Source organism: Arabidopsis thaliana, chromosome 4, assembly GCF_000001735.4.
Source record: "Arabidopsis thaliana chromosome 4, partial sequence".
NCBI classification, from domain to species: Eukaryota; Viridiplantae; Streptophyta; class Magnoliopsida; order Brassicales; family Brassicaceae; genus Arabidopsis; species Arabidopsis thaliana.
In genome coordinates, this window is record NC_003075.7 from 8,106,083 (window position 1) to 8,129,768 (window position 23,686).

The 23,686-nt window shown below is 37.6% G+C and overlaps 9 protein-coding genes and 2 long non-coding RNA genes across 14 annotated transcripts; 6 read left to right on the forward strand and 5 right to left on the reverse strand.

Moving 5' to 3' along the window:
• Positions 1-1,171: 1,171 nt before the first annotated feature.
• Positions 1,172-2,297, forward strand: AT4G14060 (Polyketide cyclase/dehydrase and lipid transport superfamily protein). The gene is made up of 2 exons (NM_117481.2): positions 1,172-1,509; positions 1,808-2,297. Exons 1-2 carry the CDS (start codon positions 1,323-1,325, stop codon positions 2,074-2,076), a joined length of 456 nt encoding a protein of 151 aa, NP_193142.1. The 5' UTR covers positions 1,172-1,322; the 3' UTR covers positions 2,077-2,297.
• A 3,067-nt stretch (positions 2,298-5,364) lies between these two features.
• On the forward strand, positions 5,365-5,565 carry AT4G06170. Its single transcript, NR_141974.1, has one exon. It is a non-coding gene; the product is annotated as an other RNA (long non-coding RNA).
• Positions 5,566-5,861: 296 nt separating this feature from the next.
• AAE15 (acyl-activating enzyme 15) lies at positions 5,862-12,106 on the reverse strand. The gene is made up of 18 exons (NM_117482.4): positions 11,751-12,106; positions 11,152-11,337; positions 10,436-10,550; positions 9,766-9,853; positions 9,104-9,312; positions 8,917-9,032; positions 8,634-8,783; positions 8,360-8,427; positions 8,131-8,236; positions 7,861-8,019; positions 7,725-7,778; positions 7,543-7,623; positions 7,072-7,209; positions 6,754-6,913; positions 6,575-6,654; positions 6,361-6,476; positions 6,228-6,285; positions 5,862-6,132 (listed from the first exon to the last, which is right to left on the reverse strand). Exons 1-18 carry the CDS (start codon positions 11,955-11,957, stop codon positions 6,040-6,042), a joined length of 2,184 nt encoding a protein of 727 aa, NP_193143.2. The 5' UTR covers positions 11,958-12,106; the 3' UTR covers positions 5,862-6,039.
• Positions 12,107-12,454: 348 nt separating this feature from the next.
• MEE48 (O-Glycosyl hydrolases family 17 protein) lies at positions 12,455-14,276 on the reverse strand. Its single transcript, NM_117483.4, has 3 exons — positions 14,165-14,276; positions 12,730-14,082; positions 12,455-12,652 (listed from the first exon to the last, which is right to left on the reverse strand). The coding sequence occupies exons 1-3, from the start codon at positions 14,208-14,210 to the stop codon at positions 12,615-12,617; spliced, it is 1,437 nt and encodes a 478-aa protein (NP_193144.1). The 5' UTR covers positions 14,211-14,276; the 3' UTR covers positions 12,455-12,614.
• A 358-nt stretch (positions 14,277-14,634) lies between these two features.
• On the forward strand, positions 14,635-16,335 carry AT4G14100 (transferases, transferring glycosyl groups). The gene is made up of 3 exons (NM_117484.3): positions 14,635-14,972; positions 15,805-15,961; positions 16,049-16,335. Exons 1-3 carry the CDS (start codon positions 14,667-14,669, stop codon positions 16,204-16,206), a joined length of 621 nt encoding a protein of 206 aa, NP_567420.1. The 5' UTR covers positions 14,635-14,666; the 3' UTR covers positions 16,207-16,335.
• Positions 16,106-17,753, reverse strand: AT4G14090 (UDP-Glycosyltransferase superfamily protein). The gene has a single exon (NM_117485.3). It carries the CDS (start codon positions 17,720-17,722, stop codon positions 16,352-16,354), a length of 1,371 nt encoding a protein of 456 aa, NP_193146.1. The 5' UTR covers positions 17,723-17,753; the 3' UTR covers positions 16,106-16,351.
• Positions 17,317-17,533, forward strand: AT4G06175. The gene has a single exon (NR_141975.1). It is a non-coding gene; the product is annotated as an other RNA (long non-coding RNA).
• Positions 17,754-17,963: 210 nt separating the features above from the next.
• Positions 17,964-20,453, forward strand: AT4G14096 (F-box/RNI-like superfamily protein). Of its 2 annotated transcripts, NM_001340900.1 has the most exons (5): positions 17,964-18,002; positions 18,307-18,425; positions 18,511-19,426; positions 19,538-19,678; positions 19,758-20,432. In NM_001340900.1, the coding sequence occupies exons 3-5, from the start codon at positions 18,524-18,526 to the stop codon at positions 20,118-20,120; spliced, it is 1,407 nt and encodes a 468-aa protein (NP_001319929.1). In that variant the 5' UTR covers positions 17,964-18,002; positions 18,307-18,425; positions 18,511-18,523; the 3' UTR covers positions 20,121-20,432. The 2 variants fall into 2 exon arrangements, with proteins under 2 accessions (NP_001319929.1, NP_567421.1); NM_117486.4 differs by lacking the exon at positions 17,964-18,002 and having other exon boundaries at positions 18,277-18,425; positions 19,758-20,453.
• A 151-nt stretch (positions 20,454-20,604) lies between these two features.
• On the forward strand, positions 20,605-22,751 carry AT4G14103 (F-box/RNI-like superfamily protein; the record flags this gene model as incomplete). Of its 3 annotated transcripts, NM_001340901.1 has the most annotated exons (4): positions 20,605-20,727; positions 20,853-21,789; positions 21,923-22,063; positions 22,143-22,254. In NM_001340901.1, the coding sequence occupies exons 2-4, from the start codon at positions 20,866-20,868 to the stop codon at positions 22,221-22,223; spliced, it is 1,146 nt and encodes a 381-aa protein (NP_001319930.1). In that variant the 5' UTR covers positions 20,605-20,727; positions 20,853-20,865. The 3 variants fall into 3 exon arrangements, with proteins under 3 accessions (NP_001319930.1, NP_001190724.1, NP_567422.1); NM_001203795.1 differs by lacking the exon at positions 20,605-20,727 and having other exon boundaries at positions 20,833-21,789; positions 22,242-22,751; NM_117487.3 differs by lacking the exon at positions 20,605-20,727 and having other exon boundaries at positions 20,859-21,789; positions 22,143-22,223.
• AT4G14104 (capsid-like protein) lies at positions 22,626-23,452 on the reverse strand. Its single transcript, NM_001036554.2, has one exon. It carries the CDS (start codon positions 23,230-23,232, stop codon positions 22,798-22,800), a length of 435 nt encoding a protein of 144 aa, NP_001031631.1. The 5' UTR covers positions 23,233-23,452; the 3' UTR covers positions 22,626-22,797.
• On the reverse strand, positions 23,394-23,594 carry AT4G14105 (uncharacterized protein; the record flags this gene model as incomplete). The annotated part of the gene is made up of 1 exon (NM_001125506.1): positions 23,394-23,594. One exon carries the CDS (start codon positions 23,592-23,594, stop codon positions 23,394-23,396), a length of 201 nt encoding a protein of 66 aa, NP_001118978.1.
• Positions 23,595-23,686: the final 92 nt, after the last annotated feature.

Here is a 23,686-nt window from a genome sequence, read left to right on the forward strand (position 1 = left end):
TAGTATTAAAGGTTAAATGAAAAAAAAAATGAACTTATCCTTTTACGTACACATAAGACTGTGTTAACTTGAAAGGGAAAGGGTTGGTCACACATAGGAAAAAGTCTCTAGAGCCAAGAAAAACATATTTCACTTTGTAACTAATACTACATTATTGATCATTCTAGACAGGGATGTTTAACCCCATCAACATATTAAATTCAGGGTATATAATATTATACTTCTCAGAGATACTTTTATTGAATTTCTGTCGTTGTGACAGCAAATGCATGGAAAACGTTCGGCCAATACCCTTAGTCTCTTATTTGATTTGAGTTCATCATTTGCCATTAGTTGTCTTTAGTCTAGAGTAATAAAACTTATTCAATTTAATTGTCTCCATTTTGGTTTAACGTCAATTCAATTTTCCACTAAAAATCCGCATCGAAACAAAATAGCTAGGGAACATATATACATTCGAGAAAAGTAAGAACCGAAATCGAAGAACACAAACAATTTAAACATGAATATAAAAGTTAATGAAAATAGTAACTTTTTACGTCTCACCACTATCGATTTTCTGAATCCATTAAGTTTTTTAAGAAAAATTATAGAAGAAATTAACTCAACCTACCAATCAAAAACTACAAAAAGAGTAAAACTTTCAACCACACATTTAGATTGATCAAAGATGAAAGATGTGGTCAGCTTGTTGAAAAAAAACACAGAAAAAGATGTGGTCGGATTTTGGATCGATTGTTTTTGTTCCGTTCTATCGAATTGGATCGGATTGATCGGATTAACGCTACTTTAACCAAATAAACTCTCGTTCTAACCCTAGCTATATATATAATAAGATTCGCTCAAAGGTTAAAACACTTTCAAAAATATGCTTTATAAAAAAAAAACATATTCTAAAACGGTCGTTTTCAGCCAGGTTATCTATCACCGGTTCACCTATTTTATCTTTTGTAGAAAGAAGATAGTGATTCTTACCGGCTTCCCTGGAACTTGGTAAACGTGAATCACTACACAATTCAAATAACTTTTTAGGCACAGTAAATTTAGACTTACACTTGTGAATAATAATGCATGGCCATTATTGTTTTTTTCTAATTAAAAAAATCCAATTTGCAACATAATAGTGCAAGATGATAGAATCGTGGTTAAAAAGTTTTTTGTTTTTTTTCTTAAATAGAGAAAATCAAAACATATGTTTTTATTTTAACGTTACATTCTCTATATAAACGAAGGAGACCAAAAGTGAAAGTATTCATCAACCAAAGAAGAAACAAAAAACACACTTCACTCGCTACCGAAGGAAGAGAGATAGAGAGAGGGAGATGGCTACGTCAGGAACATATGTGACGGAGGTTCCTTTGAAAGGATCAGCGGAGAAACACTACAAGCGGTGGAGGAATGAGAACCACCTTTTCCCCGACGCCATCGGCCACCACATCCAAGGTGTCACCGTCCACGACGGCGAATGGGACTCCCATGGAGCCCTCAAGATTTGGAACTACACATTAGGTAAAAAATGTATTTACGTACTTCCGTTAATTACATATAACCCACGTCTGAAAACTAGGGTTATGATGATTATCACATAAAAAATGATAAAATTTAGTTTTACCAATTAATGTGTCATAAGTATAAAAAGAAATCATTTATCAAACGTTTTGACCATATGTAAAGTCTATGGAACAAACCATATACGTAATCTTTCCATTTAAAGCATTCATCGGAAGTATAATCTTTGTGGAAGAATCTCTTAAACCTTGAAATTAGTTGGGTGATACATTACATAAACCCAAACATATAAATGTAGATGGGAAACCGGAGATGTTCAAGGAGAGGAGAGAGATAGACGATGAAAACATGGCGGTAACGTTCGTTGGACTAGAAGGTCACGTGATGGAGCAGCTTAAAGTGTATGATACCATTTTACAGTTCATTCAAAAGTCCCCGGATGATATCGTTTGCAAGATCACTATGACCTGGGAGAAGCGAGCCGATGACTCGCCTGAACCCAGCAACTACATGAAGTTGGTCAAGAGTCTCGCTGCTGACATGGACGCCCACGTTCTCAAAGCCTAATCCCTCTCACCTAAACCCATCATCATCGTGTGTGTAACTTTGTATGATGTTTTCAATATAATAAATGGGGGTTTGCATGTATGGTTTCATCTACTGTAATATGCTTTGATGTTGTTTATAATAATTAATGATTTAAAGAGTAATTAATCAATATTGTCCTAAATAGTGTTTCACTATATATTGTACTTAGTGGTTGTATTATCCATCATTTTATATGTTCATTTAATGGTTGTATTATTGCTCTCTTTATTCGTTGACATCTTTATATTTTATTTTATTTTATATAATTTTTGTATTCTTTGCACATCTAGTGATGCCTTCAGCAACTATTCCCTGGTGCAACTACTATCTAGGACTACATGCCTATCTACCGGCTACCGCTGCAATACCATATTACCATCTACAAAGTTATCTCTCAGGTTCTGGTTTCAAGCTAGGCTTGGTATATGTTCGTTTAGTGGTTGTATTATATTCATCAATCATTGTTTTTCTAACTGCATGTTCTTTCTTCTTGAGTACTGTATCATTATTAATTGGCCATATATACAAAAATAAATATTAGTATTTTTGCTTGGTTTTTCATTTTAAAAATATCATTAAAATTCTAAGATCATATTTAGAAAAGAAAAAAAAAAAAAGATCGTGATTATTAGAGATTCAAGATAGTTTTCATCGATTTATATTATCGGGTTCAGCCTATCAACATAATCTCATTTAATTGGGAATGAATCCACATTACGTGAGGATAGAAAGATTGAAGTTGACTAACAGAAAACGGAAAGAGTGACTCGAATTTACGTCCAATATTACATAATATTGAGAAGGAAAATAGAAAGGAGGAAGATCTTGGATTCGAGAATGTGGAAGAAAATCATATTCGAAGACTTAATAGAAGAAAATAAATAGAACAGTCACAAAGCAAAGGACATTCGACTTACAAGGGAAAAACCCTAACTTGCTATCAACGCAGGGAAAAACCCTAACTTGCTATCAACGCAAGAGAGAACTCCTTGTAATTGTATAAATTTGTTCTTAAAGATAGATGAGTTTCCAAAGAACAAGTACAAAAGTTTAAATAAAGAAGGGAGAGGAGAAGAGTTTAGTCTTGGAACAAGCTCCAAGACAACTCGAAAATGACAAAAAACATAAATAAAAATTTGAACGACTCTTGGCCTTCTTATTTTCGTGTCTTCTTCTTTTAAAAGGGTTGGACCAAATTGATAATGGGGATTTGGAAGTGTTACTCAAGCCTCATTAATAACCTACTAAAGAAAACTATGTGAACAAAACCTTAGAAGGGAAAAAAGTACTCAAGTAACACTTAGCCCATTACCAATTATCTTAGGCTATTATAAAAACAAAGTGGTTTGGATAACTTCGCTTGGATGTTGGTCTAATCGTCTAAGCAATTCGCTAACAACTTGGTTGAGAAGTCTTGTCTTCGATTGAGTCATCGGACCCATTAAGTCGTCCAAAGCTTCCCCCGCTAGATGCTGCTACTCGGCTATGAGCTCCGGGTCTTGTTCGACCAAAGTTATATCATGCCCTCCCTTTTGAAATGGATTTGTCCTCAAATCTGTATCATCTACAAAAAAGGAGATAAATCAGAAACAATAAAACTCGAACTTATATTATACTTACCTCGAAGATCAATTTGATAAAAATTATCATTGATCCGTTTTGTGATGGTTAACGACCCGTCGATCCTTGACATCAATTTGCTACGCCTTTCGAAGTAGAACTGTCCCCAAATTCTATTGACAAGGCAAGTTGTTGTTGCTTGCATAGCTTTCATTCTGGATACCACTAGTGCCATGCCTTTTTGGTGTAGAACTCTCCCCAATTTCTATTGACGAGATTAGTTGTTGTTGCTTGCATAGCTTTCATTCTGGATACCACTGGTGCCATGCCTGCCCTCTGATTCATATTCTTTCCCTTTTGTGAAAAAGACCATTTCTTCCCCAAACTCAACAACTCATTCCTTTATCTGACTAAGGAAAATGTTCATCCTATCATGATCATTTGACTGCGTAGAGGTCTCTGAATCATCGAGACAAAACCCGCTTGCATCATCTTTAGCCATCACACCTGACCCAAAGACGATGACGTCGATATGTCCACACTTTGATTCGAGTTTCATATCTCTTGAGTTTGGAGTATCTCTCGAGCTTCTCCAAACTCGAGAGATATGCAACTTGAATCAAAGTTGTAAAGAGCCCAATTGTGAGGTGTTCAGACTTTTTTTGTTTTTCTTTAAATAGAACAAAAAACGCCAAAAATTTCAGAACGTTTAGGACTGGCAAAAATCTTGTGATACATTGTACATATAATTTCATTTAATGTGATGAACTGTGATTTAGCTTTTTCTTTTTATATCAGTTGAAATTTAACTTTTGGAGAATATCATAAATTCCATATTTCCACTAAATTATAGAAAAATAAAGATTTTTTGTTGAAGATTAAAAGAAACTTTGACCAAATTTATGTAGAAGAGATTTTTAACCTTTTTAAACAATGAGATTATATCTTCCATAAACATAAAGTGGACACTTTGAAAATGGATTTCTTACCCAATTCTCCTTATTTATTTTCTAACTTAACATTTTAGGCCTTGATACAATATCAGAATCGGACATGACCAAGACCAAACCAGACTGTCCGGTTAACCATACCCATATGCAAATCAAGAAAAAACCTATGGTTGCTTACTCATATGCAAATCAACCCTAAGAAGATTAATGGTTCAGGAGAAAACACAAATCAAAGATGGTCCTCGGCGACTCACCCGGACCACACCAAACTCTCTACCACCAAATTAATAGAGATTCCCCCAAACCAAATTGAAGATTCATCAACAAACCACACATTTTAAGATCGTTTGATCAAGGAATAATCATAAAACAACGAGCCAGTCCACTAGAATGCCGTGATGACCCACTTGAATGAAGCCAATTTCACTTTCATCACCCCAAAGTCAACTTTCATCGACCCATATTCGACATTTACTGATATTATAATTTTTTATGAAGAATGGGCAAGTCATTTCTGAATAGTACCGAACCATTCACCTAGTTTTTACGAGAACCTTCCCGAATCGTACCAAGTTCAGTTTCCTCAATCAAATGACATATTTCCTAGAACAATATTGAAATTTCACCAACCAACAACCTATTTTATGAAGAATTGGTGAGGAAGATTTGTGTGTTATCAAGGTATATCGAAGATGGTCGAGAGACACTCAATTCAGACTATACGAGCACCTACCTAGAGCTGTTTAAGGAAAGTTTTTTTTTTCTTTCCTTTGTATGCATCTCAAAGCCACATATGGAAACTAAGAGATCTTGTACACATTCTAGAAGCTTCTCCACACGTCCAGTGGTACACTTTCCCCACTTGATCATGCAAAGACCAAACTTGCCATATTTGGATCTAGAAGGTTTAATTCACAAAAACTCTTTTCTTGTCACTGCTGCTGCGTTTTTAAGGCCCTCCACATGTCCCACAATTTCCCAAGATAATACACAAGTTTTATTTGGTTTAACATTACAATAGACTACAAACTAAAATGTCCATATCACCTTGTCTCAAAGTAAGGTAAATCATTGGAGGATGTTCTGTAATATGTCCATATCATTCTTTCCAATGTGTGATATTATTATCCCCAAGACAGAACTTGTAGGACACGTTATATTTATCCTTGATAATCAATGAATTTAAAGAGTACATTACTTACTTAGTGGTTGTATTTTTCCCCTATTTTTTCATCATTTTATATGTTCATTTAGTGGTTTTATTATTATATTCACCAATCATCATTTTTCATTATTAATTGGCCGTATACAAAATAATTAGAAATAAAAAATTTACAAGCTGTAAAATGTTTTGTTTGTATATATTCTTTAAGGCTATGATTTTATTGTTATAGTTAATATTAGCAACAGGAACAAGACTAATACAAATGTCTTAACTGTAGAGTTGATCAATCTCCTCTTTGTATTTAGCCACGACCATGTCCCGTCTAATCTTCATAGTTGGTGTCATTAACCCGTTGTCTATCTGCATTGTTGTGTCATTAAAGAGTTCTCTTAATAAGGTCTTAAAAGAGTCCTGAATCAGCAGAACAGCAATAAGAAAGGACTATAAATATTTACCGTGAAAGGGTCGTCGACGATCAAGACTGGTCCGACTTGAAACGAACATTCTGATGTCCTGCAACATTGTTTAAACAAAGTAAATATAAGATCTAATACTTTTAACTTACGTTAATTACAAAGTATTTAGTACCATTTTCTCAGTTCTTGGTAGACCAAGCTCTTTAGTGTTTCTTTGGATGTTTCAGGATCTACTCTTTGTGCTTCCTCTTTGTTTGGGATAATGATAGCTCCAAGGCGACGTCGGTCCTGTTAACGAGAAATCAATTTTGAATAACAACAAATAAGCAAAATAGCCGATACTAAGATTTTTCATTTTTGTAATTGTCTTGAGAGAATTTAAGCACCTGTCCAATAACAACAATTTGTTCAATCACCCTGCTTCTCATGGCGGCTTCTTCAATCTCCAACGGTTCCACATTTTCACCTATAGTGATGATGTTATCGATATAAGAACCGAGTTCTTTTATTTAATCGATTTTGGGTTCGATTATGCATTTGAACATGTTTGTAAATAGGATAATACCTGTGGAAAGTACAATTGTGTCTTTTGCACGGCCTTCAAGAACAATGACACCTCCACAGTGGCGACTCCGCCCTTTTGAGTGATGAGGAGCAATCCAACCGGTGTCTCCTGTATTGAACCATCCACTCTCATTTAGAACTTGCTTTGTAGTCGATGGATTCTGCAGCACACACCAACAGAAAGATGAGTTAACCCGATTTAATCATCAATGCAAAAACTCTTACACAATTACATACATGCAAAATAGTAAGGCTTGATGAGTCAACAAACTTAAATGTGAGGAAAACAGGAAATGAAGAAGAAGAATATGCTATTTACCTTATAATAACCCTTCATAACCTGTGGACCTCTGACTTTGATAATGCCCTTTGAACCAGGAGGGAGTACATTATTAGTCTCAGGATCTACAATTTTGAATTCTGTACCATGCATTGGATGCCCAGCTGAGCCAAGAACCTTTAGTAGAAAACAAAAGACGAAACGATATCCTGTAATAAGTCGCCGAAGAAGACAAATGATGGATCATAATAAAGACAGTTCGGACTTGTAATTTCCCAAGGAAACAAAAACAAAGTTGTCTCAGTGGGAAAAGAGACTAGCTAGTGAAGTTCTGTTCAATACTTCTACAAAATGTAACTGCTTTGTCTGTGAACTTTGGTAAGGTAATTTCAGATGTTAGCTTTCATGCAAATAAATCAGAGATGATAGCATTTGCAAACACTCAAAAAGAAACTTCAAAGCGTTGTGTGTTCACAACTCGTTTAGAAAACAGAAGGCAGAATAACTTACATTGCAGCTAAGTGTCCGTGCACAGACAACAGGTGAGGTCTCTGTCAAACCATAACCATTTTGTAGAATCACACCGATGGCCTGCATGATTTTGGAACTAAGTCTTTTAGATGTCGAAACTTTCAAAGCCAAAAAAAAAGAAATTGTTCTAACTTTCCAAGAGAAAATATAGACGGCTTAACCTCAAAAAACTTGTCAACATGAATGGGTAAACTACCACCTCCGCTAATACCAGCCTGTGGAAACCAAAATCATATCAGTGTTAACTATTAATATATATCTAACAAAACAAAATAGAAAATAGAATTCGCAAACTACCTTCGATATCCCAATAGACGAATGAATTTTCTTGTAGATAAGCTTTTTGGCCAACATATGTAATGGCCACAACAAGGCAGCAATTACTCTCGCCCACAACCAATCCACAAAAGCAACAATATACATTGGAGGCTTTTGCTCTTTTGTCAGACACATACCCTGTAAACCAGACCAAAAAATCAAAAGTTCAGGAACCACAAAAAGGGTAATCAGAAAAACTCTTAAAACAAACTATAACGTAAGAACAAGTGTTAAAAAGGTATCATGAACCTCATATATCCTTTTCATCTCCATATATGCCATACTGACTTTGATCAATGTAAGTGCTAGAAATTTACGGCCAGCAGAACTTGCAGAAATTTGCTTTTGAATCCCACTACAGAGCTCAAAGAGGAAACAAAGAAACGAATGACAAAACTTGTTAAGAACCAACGCATAGAATCCATCATTATATATAATATGAATATTGTGCAAACTTTTAACTTGAAAAATGACAAACCTGTAAAGTGTCTCATATACTAGAGGAACGGACACAATATAGTTCGGTTGGTACCGCTTTAGATCATCCTATACCAAAAGAAAACAAAAATAAAAAGGAATTAGAGCCAAAAGAAGCAACGCTAAATGAATTACTTGATACATTCTGCAAATTTCACATTTTCCCACTTTCCAGTGTTTCATAACTACTATGGCACAATGATATTTCATGAATTTTCCTAACGACAATGCTTGGAAGTGATACTGACTAAATAAAATCGGATGAAGAGAATAACCTTTAAGTATCTTATAGATGTATACATTTGCTCAACTCCACAAGTGAATATGAAGTATTCACTAGCACGTTCATAGGCATGCCATGATGGTAGCATGCTTAGAAATTTATCCCCAGCTTGAGCAGGTACATATTTGGATAAATGTTTTATCTGGAAAATGTTTAAGAAAAGGATTCTCAAACATATTATTTTTTCAGAAAGTAATAATTAATACTTGATAATTAAAAGAGACAGAAACACCAAATACACGCTTGCAAAAAAGTATTGAGCCTATTGGTTTAACCTGGTGTAAGAGATTCCGATGTGTAAGCATAACGCCTTTTGGATTTCCCGTGGTACCACTGGTATACATAATTGCAGCTGTATCATCTGAATCGATGAATTGATTTCTATAGCTCCCTGCAGTCATCTGTTTGTTAGCATTTATTCTTTTAGGGCACTGTAGGAAAAAAAACAGAACCTTAACGTACTGGTATCATTAGATGCTGATAATTTTGCACGACTCTCCTGTCCTTGGTTTATAATTTCTGCATAACTGTAAACTGGAATCTGCATCCCCTGTGTGACCAGTGATGATTTCTCACCCCAGAGAAGTATCAAAAATCTCAGAGATGCCTTTGACGTAAATGACTCAGCAATGCGGTTGAAAAACTCAGGATTATCCACAACAATGGCTACGCTGCAATATAGATCAGTTGAAATTATAGATCTCTACAGTCTATATTCTAAACAAATGCACTTATGCACAGATAACTGAAGAGACACAATATATTGAGGGAGCAAAGATCTTTTTGAATAGATACGATTTTACAGGAGAGCTGGTGCAATAAGATAAAATGAGAAATCAAGAGCTGTTTAATTAGAACTACATCAAAGCAGAAGATTAATTCCTAAGATACCAAAACTGTCAATCTAAACCAAACATACTGCTCTTAGAATCAACATCATCATTAGATATTCAGATGCATCTGAAGATATAGAACTAGAACTGTTTGATGAAAAAAAGATAACAAGATGACGAAACAAACGGCACAAAGATGAGGTCGGTATAATAAAGCCAAACTATGCATCTCTCAAGAGTAGGTATGATATTTACGTTAAACAACATAATAAATGAAAAGTGTTGGCATACCTTTCAGAATGACGGTATATCTGCAGTAACTCTTCAACAGAGGACCTAGATCCTCTGACAACATTGACTGCCCCTGTGGCCATTATACCTAACATAAAGTATAAAACAGCATATATAGATATCAATACTTGGGACGAGCAAAGGAGAAATGAAGGAACAGTGTATATTAAAATATTGCACCAAGAAGTGAAGTTAAAAATAGCTAAGCAAAGCTAGCACCATGAGCTTATCATCAACTGAGATGACAGAGTACCACGTAAAATTAGAGGAAAGAAAAGAAAAGAGAAGAAACATCTCAAACGTATCTCAAAAGATTGTTTGTTTGATGGCTAATGTGTAAGGTAAGGCCCTAAGAAGCTAGGTGATATAAATTTGAACGAAACCAATCCCCCTAGTTCTTCTTGCTCTTCTTATAAACTAGTGAGTAATAATGTTCTTGTGTGTGCCTGTTAGGTTCGGACCTAACAAACACTAATTCCAGAGGTAGAACTCACCCCAAAAAGCTAGCTTGTGGGGGAGAGGGTGCCTTTAGACTTATAAACCATTTGTTATTCCTTTCCCTTCGAATGTAAGATCTTCTAAGTTTTACTTAGTAATATTTTGTCTTTTTCCTCCAAAGTAGGCCCTTATTGGGCCCTTCTCAGTTCCATATCATTCACCACATACATACCTTGATCTGAAACAAGCCATCGGCAGGAGTTATCAGCAAAAAGTGCAATCTTCTCATCTGCTTTCACTCCAAGAACTCGTAAGCCCTCAGCAAAGTCCAAAATTTCTTGTTCCAACTGCAAATTTAAATAAAGAATATGATGGTTTCCGTTGCTCACCAAGAATTAATATCTACAATCACAATCTATCAACGACCTATCTAACAACAAGAATAATAGTTCCCTGCAGAACACACGGTTGCAATAACCAGGAGCAGAGTACTTATTGGTTCTAGGATCCTAAGACAGAAGTACATATAACAAAGAGCAATGGCATGCCTCACTAAAACTCTAAAAATCAGTAAAAACATCAATTGGATTCTTGAAAACATCTACAACTTATAATCATCATGAGGAACTGAACAAGACTGTCAATTAGCTACTCTACCCTCATCACCATCACCTTAACAAGCTATTAAGAATCAGCTGATCTCCCCTCATCAGCTATTAAGAACTATACTATAGTTTTTAATGTTATTCAAAGTGACCAGACCAATAACACAGTATGAGGTTTCCACAATCACATCAAACACAAAAAATAAAATAAGCAGACCCTGCTTTCTGGAATACATAGCTCCTAAATCATAGAACAAGTTTTGGTGAAAAATTCAAGGACAGGTCTCTGTTTATTCTTCTTTGCAACAATATTGATGAATAGTAACCTTAGTAAGAAAACTACCTGCTTGTACGTCAGTTTCAAAGGAGGATCATGATAAGGATCCACCAATGCAACTCTATCACCATACTTTTCTGCAGATGATCTCCAAATATCAGGAACAGCCTTCCATTCACTAGAGCGCAAAGCAGCATCTCCCGAAAACGAGGAGCTTTCAAGAAATGGAGAAGACGGCTTCACTTCTTTTTCCTGAAGCATACATACCGAAACTGAATGTTACCGGATTAGATATAAACCTTAGTGGGTATAAAAACTACAATGACAAAAGAATAACAAACATATATTAACAGAATTTGAGGATCAGATTTGATGAGCAAGAGCAAGAGCCTTGTTTCATCCATTTGTATAGAACAATTGGGACCCAAAGAATCAACAAAAAGATACAAACTTAACAAAGAAATTGCAAAAAGATACAATTTTGATAACTATGGCTAAAACTTGTAAAGTTCAAAAGCCAGTCATCAACAGATAATGATCACTTCTTCCTCAAATTGACTAGTTTCGAAAGTAAAGCGAAGAACTTTATAATCCAATTCCAAAAACCCAAAAGCGAGATTACAATTGTTAAAGATAACAAAACAGAGGCTAGAATTTGATCTCGCCTTTGACTCGCAGTGAACCCGAAATCGCCGGAATGATGGAATTCGAACACTTTCGTGACCCGAAATCAATCTGAACCCAAAATCAGGAAACTGACGAGAAGGAGAACCGTAAGAGAGTAGTGTAGAAGGTCCCAAAGAAGAAGTCGAAGCCATCGTTGAGGAAGAGGCGATGAAGAAGGAATAATCAGGTTTCAGACGAATTTGCATTTGCAGATAAGATGAAGATGAGGACTGTCTTTATAGAAGAAATGGAACAGAGAGAGAATGAGATCTCGAAGCAAACGTAGTAACCATGTCGTTGTCTTGATTTTGATCTTCACTGGTTCCAGAAGAAGCTCACCGGAGGAGATTTTTTTATATATACATTCAATTAAAAAATTTATGTGTTTTAATTTATTATTATTATTTTTTTGTCTTTTTGCTCATAATCTCGTACGAAAACTTTAGTGTTACTCAATGGAATCACATGAGAATATACGACATTTGGTGCTGATGATCCAATTATGGTCTTTACATTAATTCTTAGCTAATTTGGGTTTGTGTTTATGTCAGAAAATCTAAAAATTCTTAAAATTATTAAAGTTCTTGATTTTTTTGCAGCTTTAGGGCAAAGTAAATCTCCCACCCATTTACGTTTTTGTAGCTGTTACAGTTTGTGATAGATAATTTTGTTGTTGATTAGAGAATGTAATAATAATCAGCTTTGTAAGGGAAAAAAATTACTATTTATTAATTATTTGAATTTTTTTTCTCAACATAGCGAAACTTGAAGCAGAAAAGGTATAATAAAAAAAAGATAAGGAACAATATTGAGTTATACGAATAATCCAGCTTTAATCATGTGTCTTCTTCCTCAAGTCCTCCTCACAGAGTAACGCTCGGAAACTTGCAACGATCATTTCCTGTAAAAAATCTTTGTTAGTGACTATACGAAAAGGTTATTTTGGTCTAAATTTGGAAACTACAAAGAATGGCTCACCAGGGTTGGTTGTTGTCTCATGAGCCAATCCATTGAAGAAACATTGAATGCTTTGGTTACGAAACTGAGCCCAGTACGAATTAAGCGCGTAGCTTGCATGCCAATAAATGGAGACTGGTTCGTAACATTCTCTCCCAGGAGCTAAAGCTGCACAAGTGGTGTTGCTTTGGGCACAAGCCATCCTCAATGTTTCTTCAAGCTCAGTCTCGTTGGCTCCTTCGACTGGTACGCACCACACTTGACCTTTGTAAGGAACGTTGTTCGTCGGTTTAGGTAACGGGTTGAAACCGGTTAAGGGTGTTTGACCGGTGAAATCTACGTCGTAGATTGGTGAACCGTCGGGATGCAAGATTCCCCAATGTCTCTGTGTCCCCGAACCGGATTTCTGGTTTTCGTTGAATAAGGAGAAAACAAATGTCGGTATTGGTAAACCGGGTCTTGATGGTGTACCGATTGGAGGACTTGCGCTCATCTTCTTGATCAGATTACGGTTATAGGTAGCTGCGTTGAGAATGTTGGCTCCGGTTTCGTCGATGTCACCGAAATTAGGCCATCCGGTTTCAGAGATCGCGAGGCGCATATGTGGATAACCGAGTTTGGTCATGGCGAAGAGAACCGAATCCAACATTTGGTCTAGAAGATTACGGTAAACCAAACCGGTTTGAGGATCGGTATAGGTTGAGTGTCCTTGGAACAGAGCAAAATCCAAACTGGTGTTCATGGGGTTTCTTGACCAACGGAAGTAAGGATGAACATTAAGGAAGAAGTAAGAGTTTGTTCCGTTGAGAAACTTCAGCAACGGTAACATCACCGGTCCGGTGATTTCTTCCCGGAATGTTCCGTTCGATGGAGGAAACGACGACCGGAGAGAATCCATAGCTAGAGGTGTCCCAACTTTGATGTTGTGAATCCCATGTAATCTGAGTGAGTTAACGATTTTGCGCATCGCCGGTACAAGATTCACAGAGACATTCCCAGAATTGTAGCTGAGGATTTCGTTTCCGACAAGGACAAAACGGATTTGTGTTTGTGGATAGTAAGGGAGGATGTTAGTTCTGACCCATTCGTCAGCTATGGTTTGGTTAGAGCTGAGGGCGGTGATTTGGTGGTTAGGGACGGTTATGGTGACGTAGAGATTGGTTTGAGAGAGGAGTGTGAGACTCTCTGGATCGGCGTCATAGAGCTTGACATGACCAGCTTTGATAGATTTGATGAAGTTGATGGATTGATATGGAGATGGGAGGTTGTTTCCTCTTCTTCCATAGTTGATACCAATCTTGCTAGCCAAATCTAGCATTGTTTTCCTCTGCATGTACCTGTGCCCTTGGAACCGAGTTGCGGAACAACATGAACCTGTAAAACCAAGAAAACCATGTTCAATATGGGAGATTACGTAAAGAAAATGTAAACATGATGCATTATTAAGATGACTTACTTGAAAAGACAAGGATGGTGAAGAGGAAGAAAGCAAGAAGAGACATGTCTTTGTGTTTGTGTCTGGTTTGGTTTGCAATGTGTTGGTGATGATCAGAATGTGATTTTAAGATGGAATGGTGTGGCATTGGAGATGAGGTTTATAAGTAAGAGTATGGTGTAGTGTAGGTTTATTGAGTCATGCAAGAAAAGCTTTGTTTTGGCTTTTGATTTTCTTTTTGAAACTCTCATAGTTCTTTTGTGCTATGATTTTAAAAGGATTGTTGGTTGGATGGTTCAAATTGAACCAAGAAACACTTTCCCCAATATTGTTAATTTTGCAAATACATTTCTGATTGTAGATTGAGAGATTATACATCAATAATGAGTTTAGTAGACTAATGGACTAAAATGTATGTTTCGATGATAACAATTTATGTAGAATTTAAAAGAACTGTATACTATATAGTATTTTAATTTATCTTCCGTGCACGAACCAAAACTTCAGTACCACACTGATACACATGGCTTTTAGACGACCACTCATAGTAATCGTTATCTTCATTTATATAACCGCCGGCGTGAAAATCGCCGCCGCGGATGAGCCGGTGCCGACGCCATGGCCACACCAGTTCCACGCGCTAATGTTCATGAATTACTCCGGCGATCTCTCGATGATCGACCTTTGGTACGACTGGACCAACGGTCGTAATTTCAATATCATCCAGGAGCAGCTCGGTGGTATTACCTACGACCTTGAATGGAACAATGGTACTTCCTTCTTTTACACGCTCGACGAGTCAAAATCGTGCCGCTCCGGTCAGCTCGAGGTTGGTATTTTCTGTTCATGACTCTGTTACAGATCTCAGAATACGGTTAGGCTGTAGAATAGGGAACCAAATTCGAATTTGGGATTTGGTTAACTTTGTTAATTGCTTTGTGTGAATTCACTGGGAATGAGAGTTAGAAAACCAGAGATTGCTCCAATTTGAAGCAACAATGACCTTAGTTATAGTGTCTGGTTTATAGGATAGTCATTGTGTAAGGTTTGAGTTTTTCATTTTGAGTAGGAAATTGAAATATCTTAGGAGAGTAGGAGAGTTCTCGGTTTTGTTAAAGTCAGGTGATTTCACAAATCTTCATTTGATGAAAATGGAGCTCTCTGCAGATTTAGTCTGAAGTTCTCTCTTGTTTCTTACTACTTCACTCTCACTTGGTCTTTCTTTTTAAAAAATTCCAGTAATTTGTAGTATTTCCTTGTTAACTGTAGCAGGCAGGGTGTACATTTTGATTGTTACCAATACTCTTTGTGCTTTGCATCTTATGGGAAGACTGAAGCTACCTAATCACTCTGGTGACTTTGATATGCTCGTTAAGTAACAATACTTTACAAAATCCTTAACCAGGATCAGGAGATTAGGATTCGGTAGTAGTAGGGTACATGACCTGGTCTGGTCTCTTGGAATACCTTTGCAGAGTAGAAACTTGTAGGATCAACAGATGATTATTCAAGAGGGTTCAGTGAGTGACTTCACATGTTTACTAAGGCTTGGTTTTTCGTTTTTATAGTAGCAAGTTCACTTAGATTGGTCCTGTATGAACCTGGAATGCTTTTGTAAATAGTAACTTGCTGAATATTCTTGGAATTTTATGTCACATAAGGTTGGAATACTGCGACCAAACTGGCTAGATGGAGCCAAGTACCTTGGTCAACAGAACGTGAGTGGGTTTCTCTGCAATGTATGGGAGAAGGTAGACTTTATATGGTACTATGAAGATGTTGAAACCAAGAGACCCGTGCAATGGATATTCTATACAGGTGATTGATACCATCAACATGCCCATTGTCTTCGATCTGTCTAATGGTTTTTTCTAGCAAAATTCATCTGACATATAACTGTTGCAGGGAGGGAGGCTCATATAATGACATACGAGGTAGGTGCGGTCCTAGAGGATGAGAAATGGCAAGCACCGGTTTATTGTTTCAACAAAGAGAAGAAGAGTTTGTCTACAAAGGGAGCTTTGAGTGAATTTAAAGGATACAAAGAAAAGGCTGCTTTGTAATGTTAATTAACGAGACCTTCTTTTCTTCTAGATGACCAATCAGGAGGAGTACAAGAGTGAATAAACGAGACCTTCTTCTCTGTTTGTTCTCTTTATTTGAACAAGGTAAGATGCACATTCTTTAACTTCAAAAACTTAAAACCCACTACTCATCCTCGTCCACAAAACCTTTAAGATTCAAATCCGACGGTCCACCTTCCGCTGCCGCATCAACAGCCATCGCCTTCCACTTCTCTGCATTCTCTCTCATCTCCTCCGCCTCTTCTCCACCACTCATCACCTTCTCCAAACACCTTCTAATCTCCTCCCCATCCACATCTCCTTCCTCCCCAACCTTCACCTTCACTCCAATCCTCCACGTATCCTCCACAAGCTTCGCCGTTGTACACTGATCAGCAAACTGCGGAAACGCAACCACCGGAACACCACTCTCTAAACTCTCCAACGTCGAATTCCAACCACAATGAGTCACAAAACATCCCACAGCACAATGCGCCAAAACAGCTGTCTGAGAACACCATCCCACCACCAATCCTCGATCACTTCCTCTGATCAATTCAAGAAACCGATTCTTCTTCTTCTCTTCTGGATTTTTCTCCCTCACGATCCATAAAAACGGTCTGTTTGTAGCTAACACGCCGTGAGTAAGCGCTTCCATGTGTTTCTCTGGTAAATCATCGGCGTGTGTGCCTAAGGAAATGTAAATCACTGATCTCTCGAGCTTCGAGTCTAACCATTTCGTGTAATCCTCGTCGGAAGATTTGAAAAGATCGGTTTTACCCTCGGAGGAAGAAACCAACGGTCCGATTGGGATCATCTTGAGTTTCTCAACAGAGGTTAAAGCATCGTGTTCCAAAGCAGAGAATGTGTTAACAAGAATCTTAGGGTTTGATTCCGTTTCGAGAGCTTCGATATGTTCTCTTAGAGTCACAAGAGCTGACGGTAATGCCTTCGAAGGTTGAAGAAACGACGGGAGGTCACCGGTGGTGATCAGTGGCAGTTTCGGTAATTTAATCGGTTCAACGTCGAAGAGATGTTTGTAAGAGGTGTTGAAGTAGTAGTAGTAGATGTCTAGTACAGTAGCTGGTTCAATCCAGAGAAGTGTAGTTGGGAGGTGAAACTCACGCGCTACCGTAGAAACCCACGGGACGAGAACAGAGTAGATTACCCCGGTGATAGGCTCTGTTTCGGTGGTGGCGTCAAGATTGGCTTTGATGATGTCTCTCAGGGCGTTTGAACCACATCGTTTGAGTTCGGACATGTAGATTTTCTGGTCTTCGAATGACTTGAGACCGTCGTCGAATCCATCGGTGAACCAAGCGAAGGATAGACCTTTTGTGGAAGGTGGCTCGCCCATACGTCGGTGAGCAGAGACTGCGGTGGAGTATGTGACGGTTGCACCGTGGTGGATGAGGCGGTTGGCTAGTTGAAGCGCCGGGTTGATGTGACCTTGCGCTGGGAATGTTACAAGCAAGTAATGTGGACGACGATGGGAACCATTGACGGAAGTGGCCATTTTAGAATGTTTTGAAGATGTTATAAGTTTTAGTAAAAGAAAGAACATACTCAAGCTTTTATATATAAGAGCTAAACCATTTTAAGTATCAATGGTATAAAAGATGGATTAGGAATAATTGACAATCTTTGCACTGTCTGTCTCTTACAAGACCGGTGGATGAGAAAAGTCTTATGTGACGACCGACGAGTAACAGCCACGAGTAGAAAGATGATTAGGAATATTTCAGTCTGTTTTTGATCAGTTCTCAACCTCCACAAGACCGCAACCAACCACCATGGTAAGGAAATGATTGTTGTCTTTTCTTTTAAAAAATATTAGTTATTTTAGTTTTTTTTTTTTATGATTGCTAATTTAATACAGACACAAAACTGAGAATTTGATCTCTTTTAACAGTTTGTTACTTCACAGTGACCATTTGAGAAGTTGCATCCACTGTCCATCCATTCTCATACTGTTAATCAAAAAATAAAACAATTATCGATGAATCAAATTTTGTCATGTTTTTGTAATAAAGTGCTAGTATGTATAGTGGAGTTCTTAAAGAATCTTACAAAAAGTTATTGGTGGGCTATGCTTTTTAGGATATGACACTAAAGTAAAGAAGGCTAGCCTAAGAACTCACACTTTCTTCTTTACTCTTCTTCCCTACAATTACGATCGCCAAAAACCCTAAATTTCTAAAAACTGCTTTTATCTCCAAGTAAGTTTCAATATTGATCTTCTGCTCTTTTTATTTGTTCAAGCTAGCATGTTGTTTGATCTTTAGCTTTTCGGTTGGTTTTCAGGAAGTTGAAAAAGATGGATCTTAGTGGTTGTAGAGATATAATCAGTAGTTTACCAGAAGCCATTAGTTGCCATATCCTATCCTTCCTTCCCACTAAAGAAGCTGCTTCCACTTCGGTTCTTTCGAAAAAATGGCGGTATCTCTTTGCTTTTGTCCCTAATCTTGATTTAGATGAATCTGTTTATCTGAATCCTGAGAATGAGACGGAAGTTTCTTCAAGTTTTATGGATTTTGTGGATAGAGTGTTGGCATTGCAAGGCAATTCTCCATTACATAAGTTCTCTCTAAAGATCGGAGATGGCGTTGAACCAGACCGTATCATTCCTTGGATAAATAATGTGTTGGAACGCGGTGTATCCGATCTTGATCTACACGTGTATATGGAAACGGAATTTGTGTTTCCTTCAGAGATGTTCTTGAGCAAGACACTGGTTAGGCTGAAGCTAATGCTATATCCTCTCTTGGAATTTGAAGATGTTTATCTCCCGAAGCTTAAGACGCTTTATATTGACTCATGCTATTTTGAAAAGTATGGTATTGGGCTTACCAAGCTTCTTTCTGGTTGTCCCATACTTGAGGATTTAGTTCTTGATGATATACCTTGGTGCACTTGGGATTTTGCCTCGGTGTCTGTCCCAACTCTCAAGAGACTAACGTTTAGCACGCAAGTGCGAGATGAGTTTCCAAAGAGTGTGTCTATTGATACTCCGAATCTTGTCTACTTGAAGTTTACTGACACTGTTGCAGGCAAGTATCCGAAAGTGAATTTCGATTCGCTTGTTGAAGCTCATATCGATCTTAGATTGTTACAGGGCCATCAAGGTTATGGTGAAAATGATATGGTTGGCAATGCAACAGATTTTATAATGCGTATATGCAATGTGAAGACTCTCTATCTATCTTCCAACACTCTTCAGGTTTGTTTTCATCATGAAAAACAACTTGTAATCTTTTTAACATTGTTCAAGGATTTGAGTTAGTGATTGCAATTGAGTGATGATAATCTAGTTGTTGTGGTTGTGTTTCAGGTACTTACTTACAGTTGTGATGCTATACCAATATTCAACAACCTGACTCATTTAACCATCGAGAGTAATCCCGAAGTAGGATGGCAGTCATTGCCAGGTTTGCTCAAGAATTCTCCAAATCTTGAAACTCTTATCTTCCAAGTAAGAAACAAAACCCTTGGAAAGCATTTGTTGACTCAATTTTTCAAAGTTTAAGAATATTTCACTATGTATGTTTCAGGGCCTCATCCACAAAGCCACCGATAAATGTGGAGACGTGTGCTTGTGCAAACCTCGTGAGGAGATTCGCAGTTGCTTAGCATCAAGTCCGGTGAAGGTTATAAAGATACTGAAATTTGGTGAAATCAGTGATGACATGGAGAAGCAGAGAGAGCAGATCAAGTATTTCTTGGAGACAATGCCGAATCTTGAGAAGATGATTTTGTACTACAATACAACAAGTGTTGAAGATGTAACTGAAGTTTCAAGCCGGCTTCAGAGGCTAGTTTCTAAATTAGCTTCATCGACGTGCATTGTCCAACTAATCTCTGATAACCTCAGCTTGTCATCTACTGTATCGACAAATGGGCTCCTCTGTTTCTAAAGGGTACCTCTTCGGTTTGAAGATGAACCTCTTTATCTCAGAGATGATTACCAAAGCTTAGGGAGTACCCTAGCTTGTCGTCACTAAAATAATCTTCTCTTGTTTCTGCCTAATTATGTTCTAAAGACGTGTTATTTAGGCTTTGTCCTTATTGACTTGCAATGTTAACTTCAGTTTTTTCTTGTTACAGTTGGTCTGTTGTGTAAAATGATCTTGTAAGAGTAATTGGTAGGAGTAAGCAGACAACAAAAGCTGAAACATCCCTTTTGTGTAAAGATCTGCAACAAAACCGAATTAACATTTTATCTAATCAAACAAATAAAACAATTATCGCTAAATCAAATTATGTCAAGTAATGTTTTTGTAAGATGCTAGTATATCTGATTAAATATATTATTTTATCTAATGGAGCTCAAAATATCTTCCAAAATCTTACAAAATCTTTTAGCCTTTTAGGACAAGACACTAAAAAAAGGCTAGCCTAGGAAGTAGGAACTCACACTTTCTTCTTCACTCTTGCCTACAAATACAATCGCCAAAAACCCTAAATTTCTACAATAGTTGAGTCATTTTGGTGAGCTATCTTCACTTTAGCCTACAAATACAAGTAAGTTTCAATATCGATCTTTTTATTTTTTCAAGCTAGCGTGTTTGTTTGTTTGTTTGATTCTTAGCTTCTCGGTTGGAACACGTAGAGGAAGATTGAATCGGTCTCGTGTCTTTGGTTTTCAGGTTGTTGAAAAGGATGGATCTTAGTGGTTCTAGAGATGTAATCAGTAGTTTACCGGATGACATTAGTTCCCATATCTTGTCCTTCCTCCCCACTAAAGAAGCTGCTTCCACTTCGGTTCTTTCGAAAAAATGGCGGTATCTCTTTGCTTTTGTCCCTAATCTTGATTTGGATGACTCTGTTTATCTGAATCCTGAGAATGAGACGGAAATTTCTACAAGTTTTATGGATTTTGTGGATAGAGTGTTGGCTTTGCAAGGTAATTCTCCTCTACACAAGTTCTCTCTAAAGATTGGAGATGGCATTGATCCAGTCCGTATCATTCCTTGGATAAATAATGTGTTGGAACGGGGTGTATCCGATCTTGATCTACACCTGAATTTGGAATCAGAATTTCTGCTTCCTTCACAAGTCTACTTGTGCAAGACACTGGTTTGGCTGAAGCTAAGGTTTGGGCTATATCCCACGATTGATGTTGAAGATGTTCATCTCCCAAAGCTTAAGACGCTTTATATTGAGGCAACCCATTTTGAAGAGCATGGTGTTGGGCTTACCAAGCTTCTTTCTGGTTGTCCCATGCTTGAGGATTTAGTTCTTGATGATATATCTTGGTTCATTTGGGATTTTGCCTCGGTGTCTGTCCCAACTCTCAAGAGGCTAAGGTTTAGCTGGCAAGAGCGAGATGAGTTTCCAAAGAGTGTGTTGTTAGATACTCCGAATCTTGTATACTTGAAGTTTACTGATACTGTTGCAGGCAAGTATCCGAAAGTGAATTTGGATTCCCTTGTTGAAGCTCATATCGATCTTCGCTTGTTGAAGCCTCTATTGATAAATTACCATCAAGGTTATGGGGAAAATGATATGGTTGGCAATGCTACAGATTTTATAATGCGTATATGCAATGTGAAGACTCTTTATCTATCTGCCAACACTCTTCAGGTTTGGTTTCAGTCTATCCCGCTTTTAAATTTATGTTACTTAGAAGAAGACAAACAACCTGTAATAACATTGCTTAAGGATTTGAGTTAGTGATTGCAATTGAGTGAATCTAGTTGTTATGGTTTTGTTTCAGGTACTTACTTACAGTTGTGATGCTATACCAATATTCAACAACCTGACTCATTTAACCATCGAGAGTAATCCGAGAGTAGGATGGCAGTCAGTACCGGGCTTGCTCAAGAATTCTCCAAATCTTGAAACTCTTATCTTCCAAGTAAGAAACAAACCCTTGAAAAGCATTTTGTTGTCTCATTTTTCAAACTTTGATAACATTTCACTTATGTATGTTTCAGGGCCTCATCCACAAAGCCACATATAGATGTGGAGATGTGTGCTTGTGCAAAAAGCCTCGGAAGGAGATTCTCAGTTGCTAATCATCAAGTCCGGTGAAGGTAATAAAGATACTGAAATTTGGTGAAAACAGTGATGACATGGAGAAGCAGAGAGAGCAGATCAAGTATTTCTTGGAGACAATGCCGAATCTTGAGAAGATGATTTTGTACTACAATACACCAAGTGTTGAAGATGTAACTGAAGTTTCAAGCCGACTTCAGAGGCTAGTTTCTAAAGTAGCTTCATCGACATGTATTGTCCAACTAATCTCTGATAACCTCAGCTTGTCATCTACTGTATCGACAAATGGGCTCCTCTGTTTCTAAAGGGTACCTCTCCGGTTTGAAGATTATCCTCCTTTACTCAGAGATGGATTGACAAAGCTTTGGGGGAGTAAGTACCCTAGCTTGTTATAGTCGCTAAAATGATTTTCTCTTGTTTCTGCGTAGTTCTGCTCAAAAGATATGTTATTTAGGCTATCCTTTTTGGCTCACAATGTTAAACTTCATTTGTTGTTTGTTTTAGTTTGTCTGTTGTGTAAACTGATTTAGTAAAGAATTAAAAGAGAGTCACATATTATCAGAGGGTCCGTAGTAAAACAAGAGATCACTAGTTTTAAACGGCAGATTTCGAAACTTCATCGCTGCCTTCATTGGAGATGGCATAATAGGCTGAGAGGTTGAATCCTTCGCGGGGTCCAGGAATGAAGCTTCCGTAGTCAGCATCTGGTATAGAAGCGAGATTGAAGATTTCTGAGACGGCGTTGTTCGCGGCGGCCTTATGGAATAACATTTGGACGACGGCACCGGTAACAGTGTAGTTGTCCTCGGGGAGTGGGCATCGGAGAGAGAAGAGATCATCAGAGATCATAGGAGCGAATAGCCACAAGGAGGAACCAACTTTAACGTCTAGGACGACTGTTGTAAAGTCCATACCTAGATCATGTGCATAGCGGACAGCTTCGGCGTAGGCGGTCTGAGACCATTCGGTCTTGCGGGCACAAATCCATGTGCTTGCGAAGGCTGATTCGAGAGTAGGGTAGCAAATCATTCGTTTAGAGAGACTGCTTACTTCTACGACACCTAGCTGAGAGCGGTAGTTAGCCGCATTGAGTGTAACATTGACTCCAGGACGGGAGATATTGGCTCTGCTTTTGCAGAAACCGAGTCTTCCATCAAGATGGAGCGCGAGTTCGTAACTCTTATTTCCAATCACCGGTTGAGTGTCTCTCGTGTTACGAGGGATCTCATAATTGGTTTCCGAGAGGTGTGGATATTCAAGCCTGACTCGATCTCATAAATGCTCCAAAAGATCAACTGACCCTCTGTTCCTCCGTGTCTCCGTGACATTTGCCTCTGTACACCCTCAAATTTACATTTAAATTTTTTTGAATTTTCATTATAGTCTTTCATAGTACTGTAACAACAATTACTTATAATGATAAAAGTTAAAGTTTCATAAAATATATATAAAACATACTATAAAAATAATCATGTTAAATAAT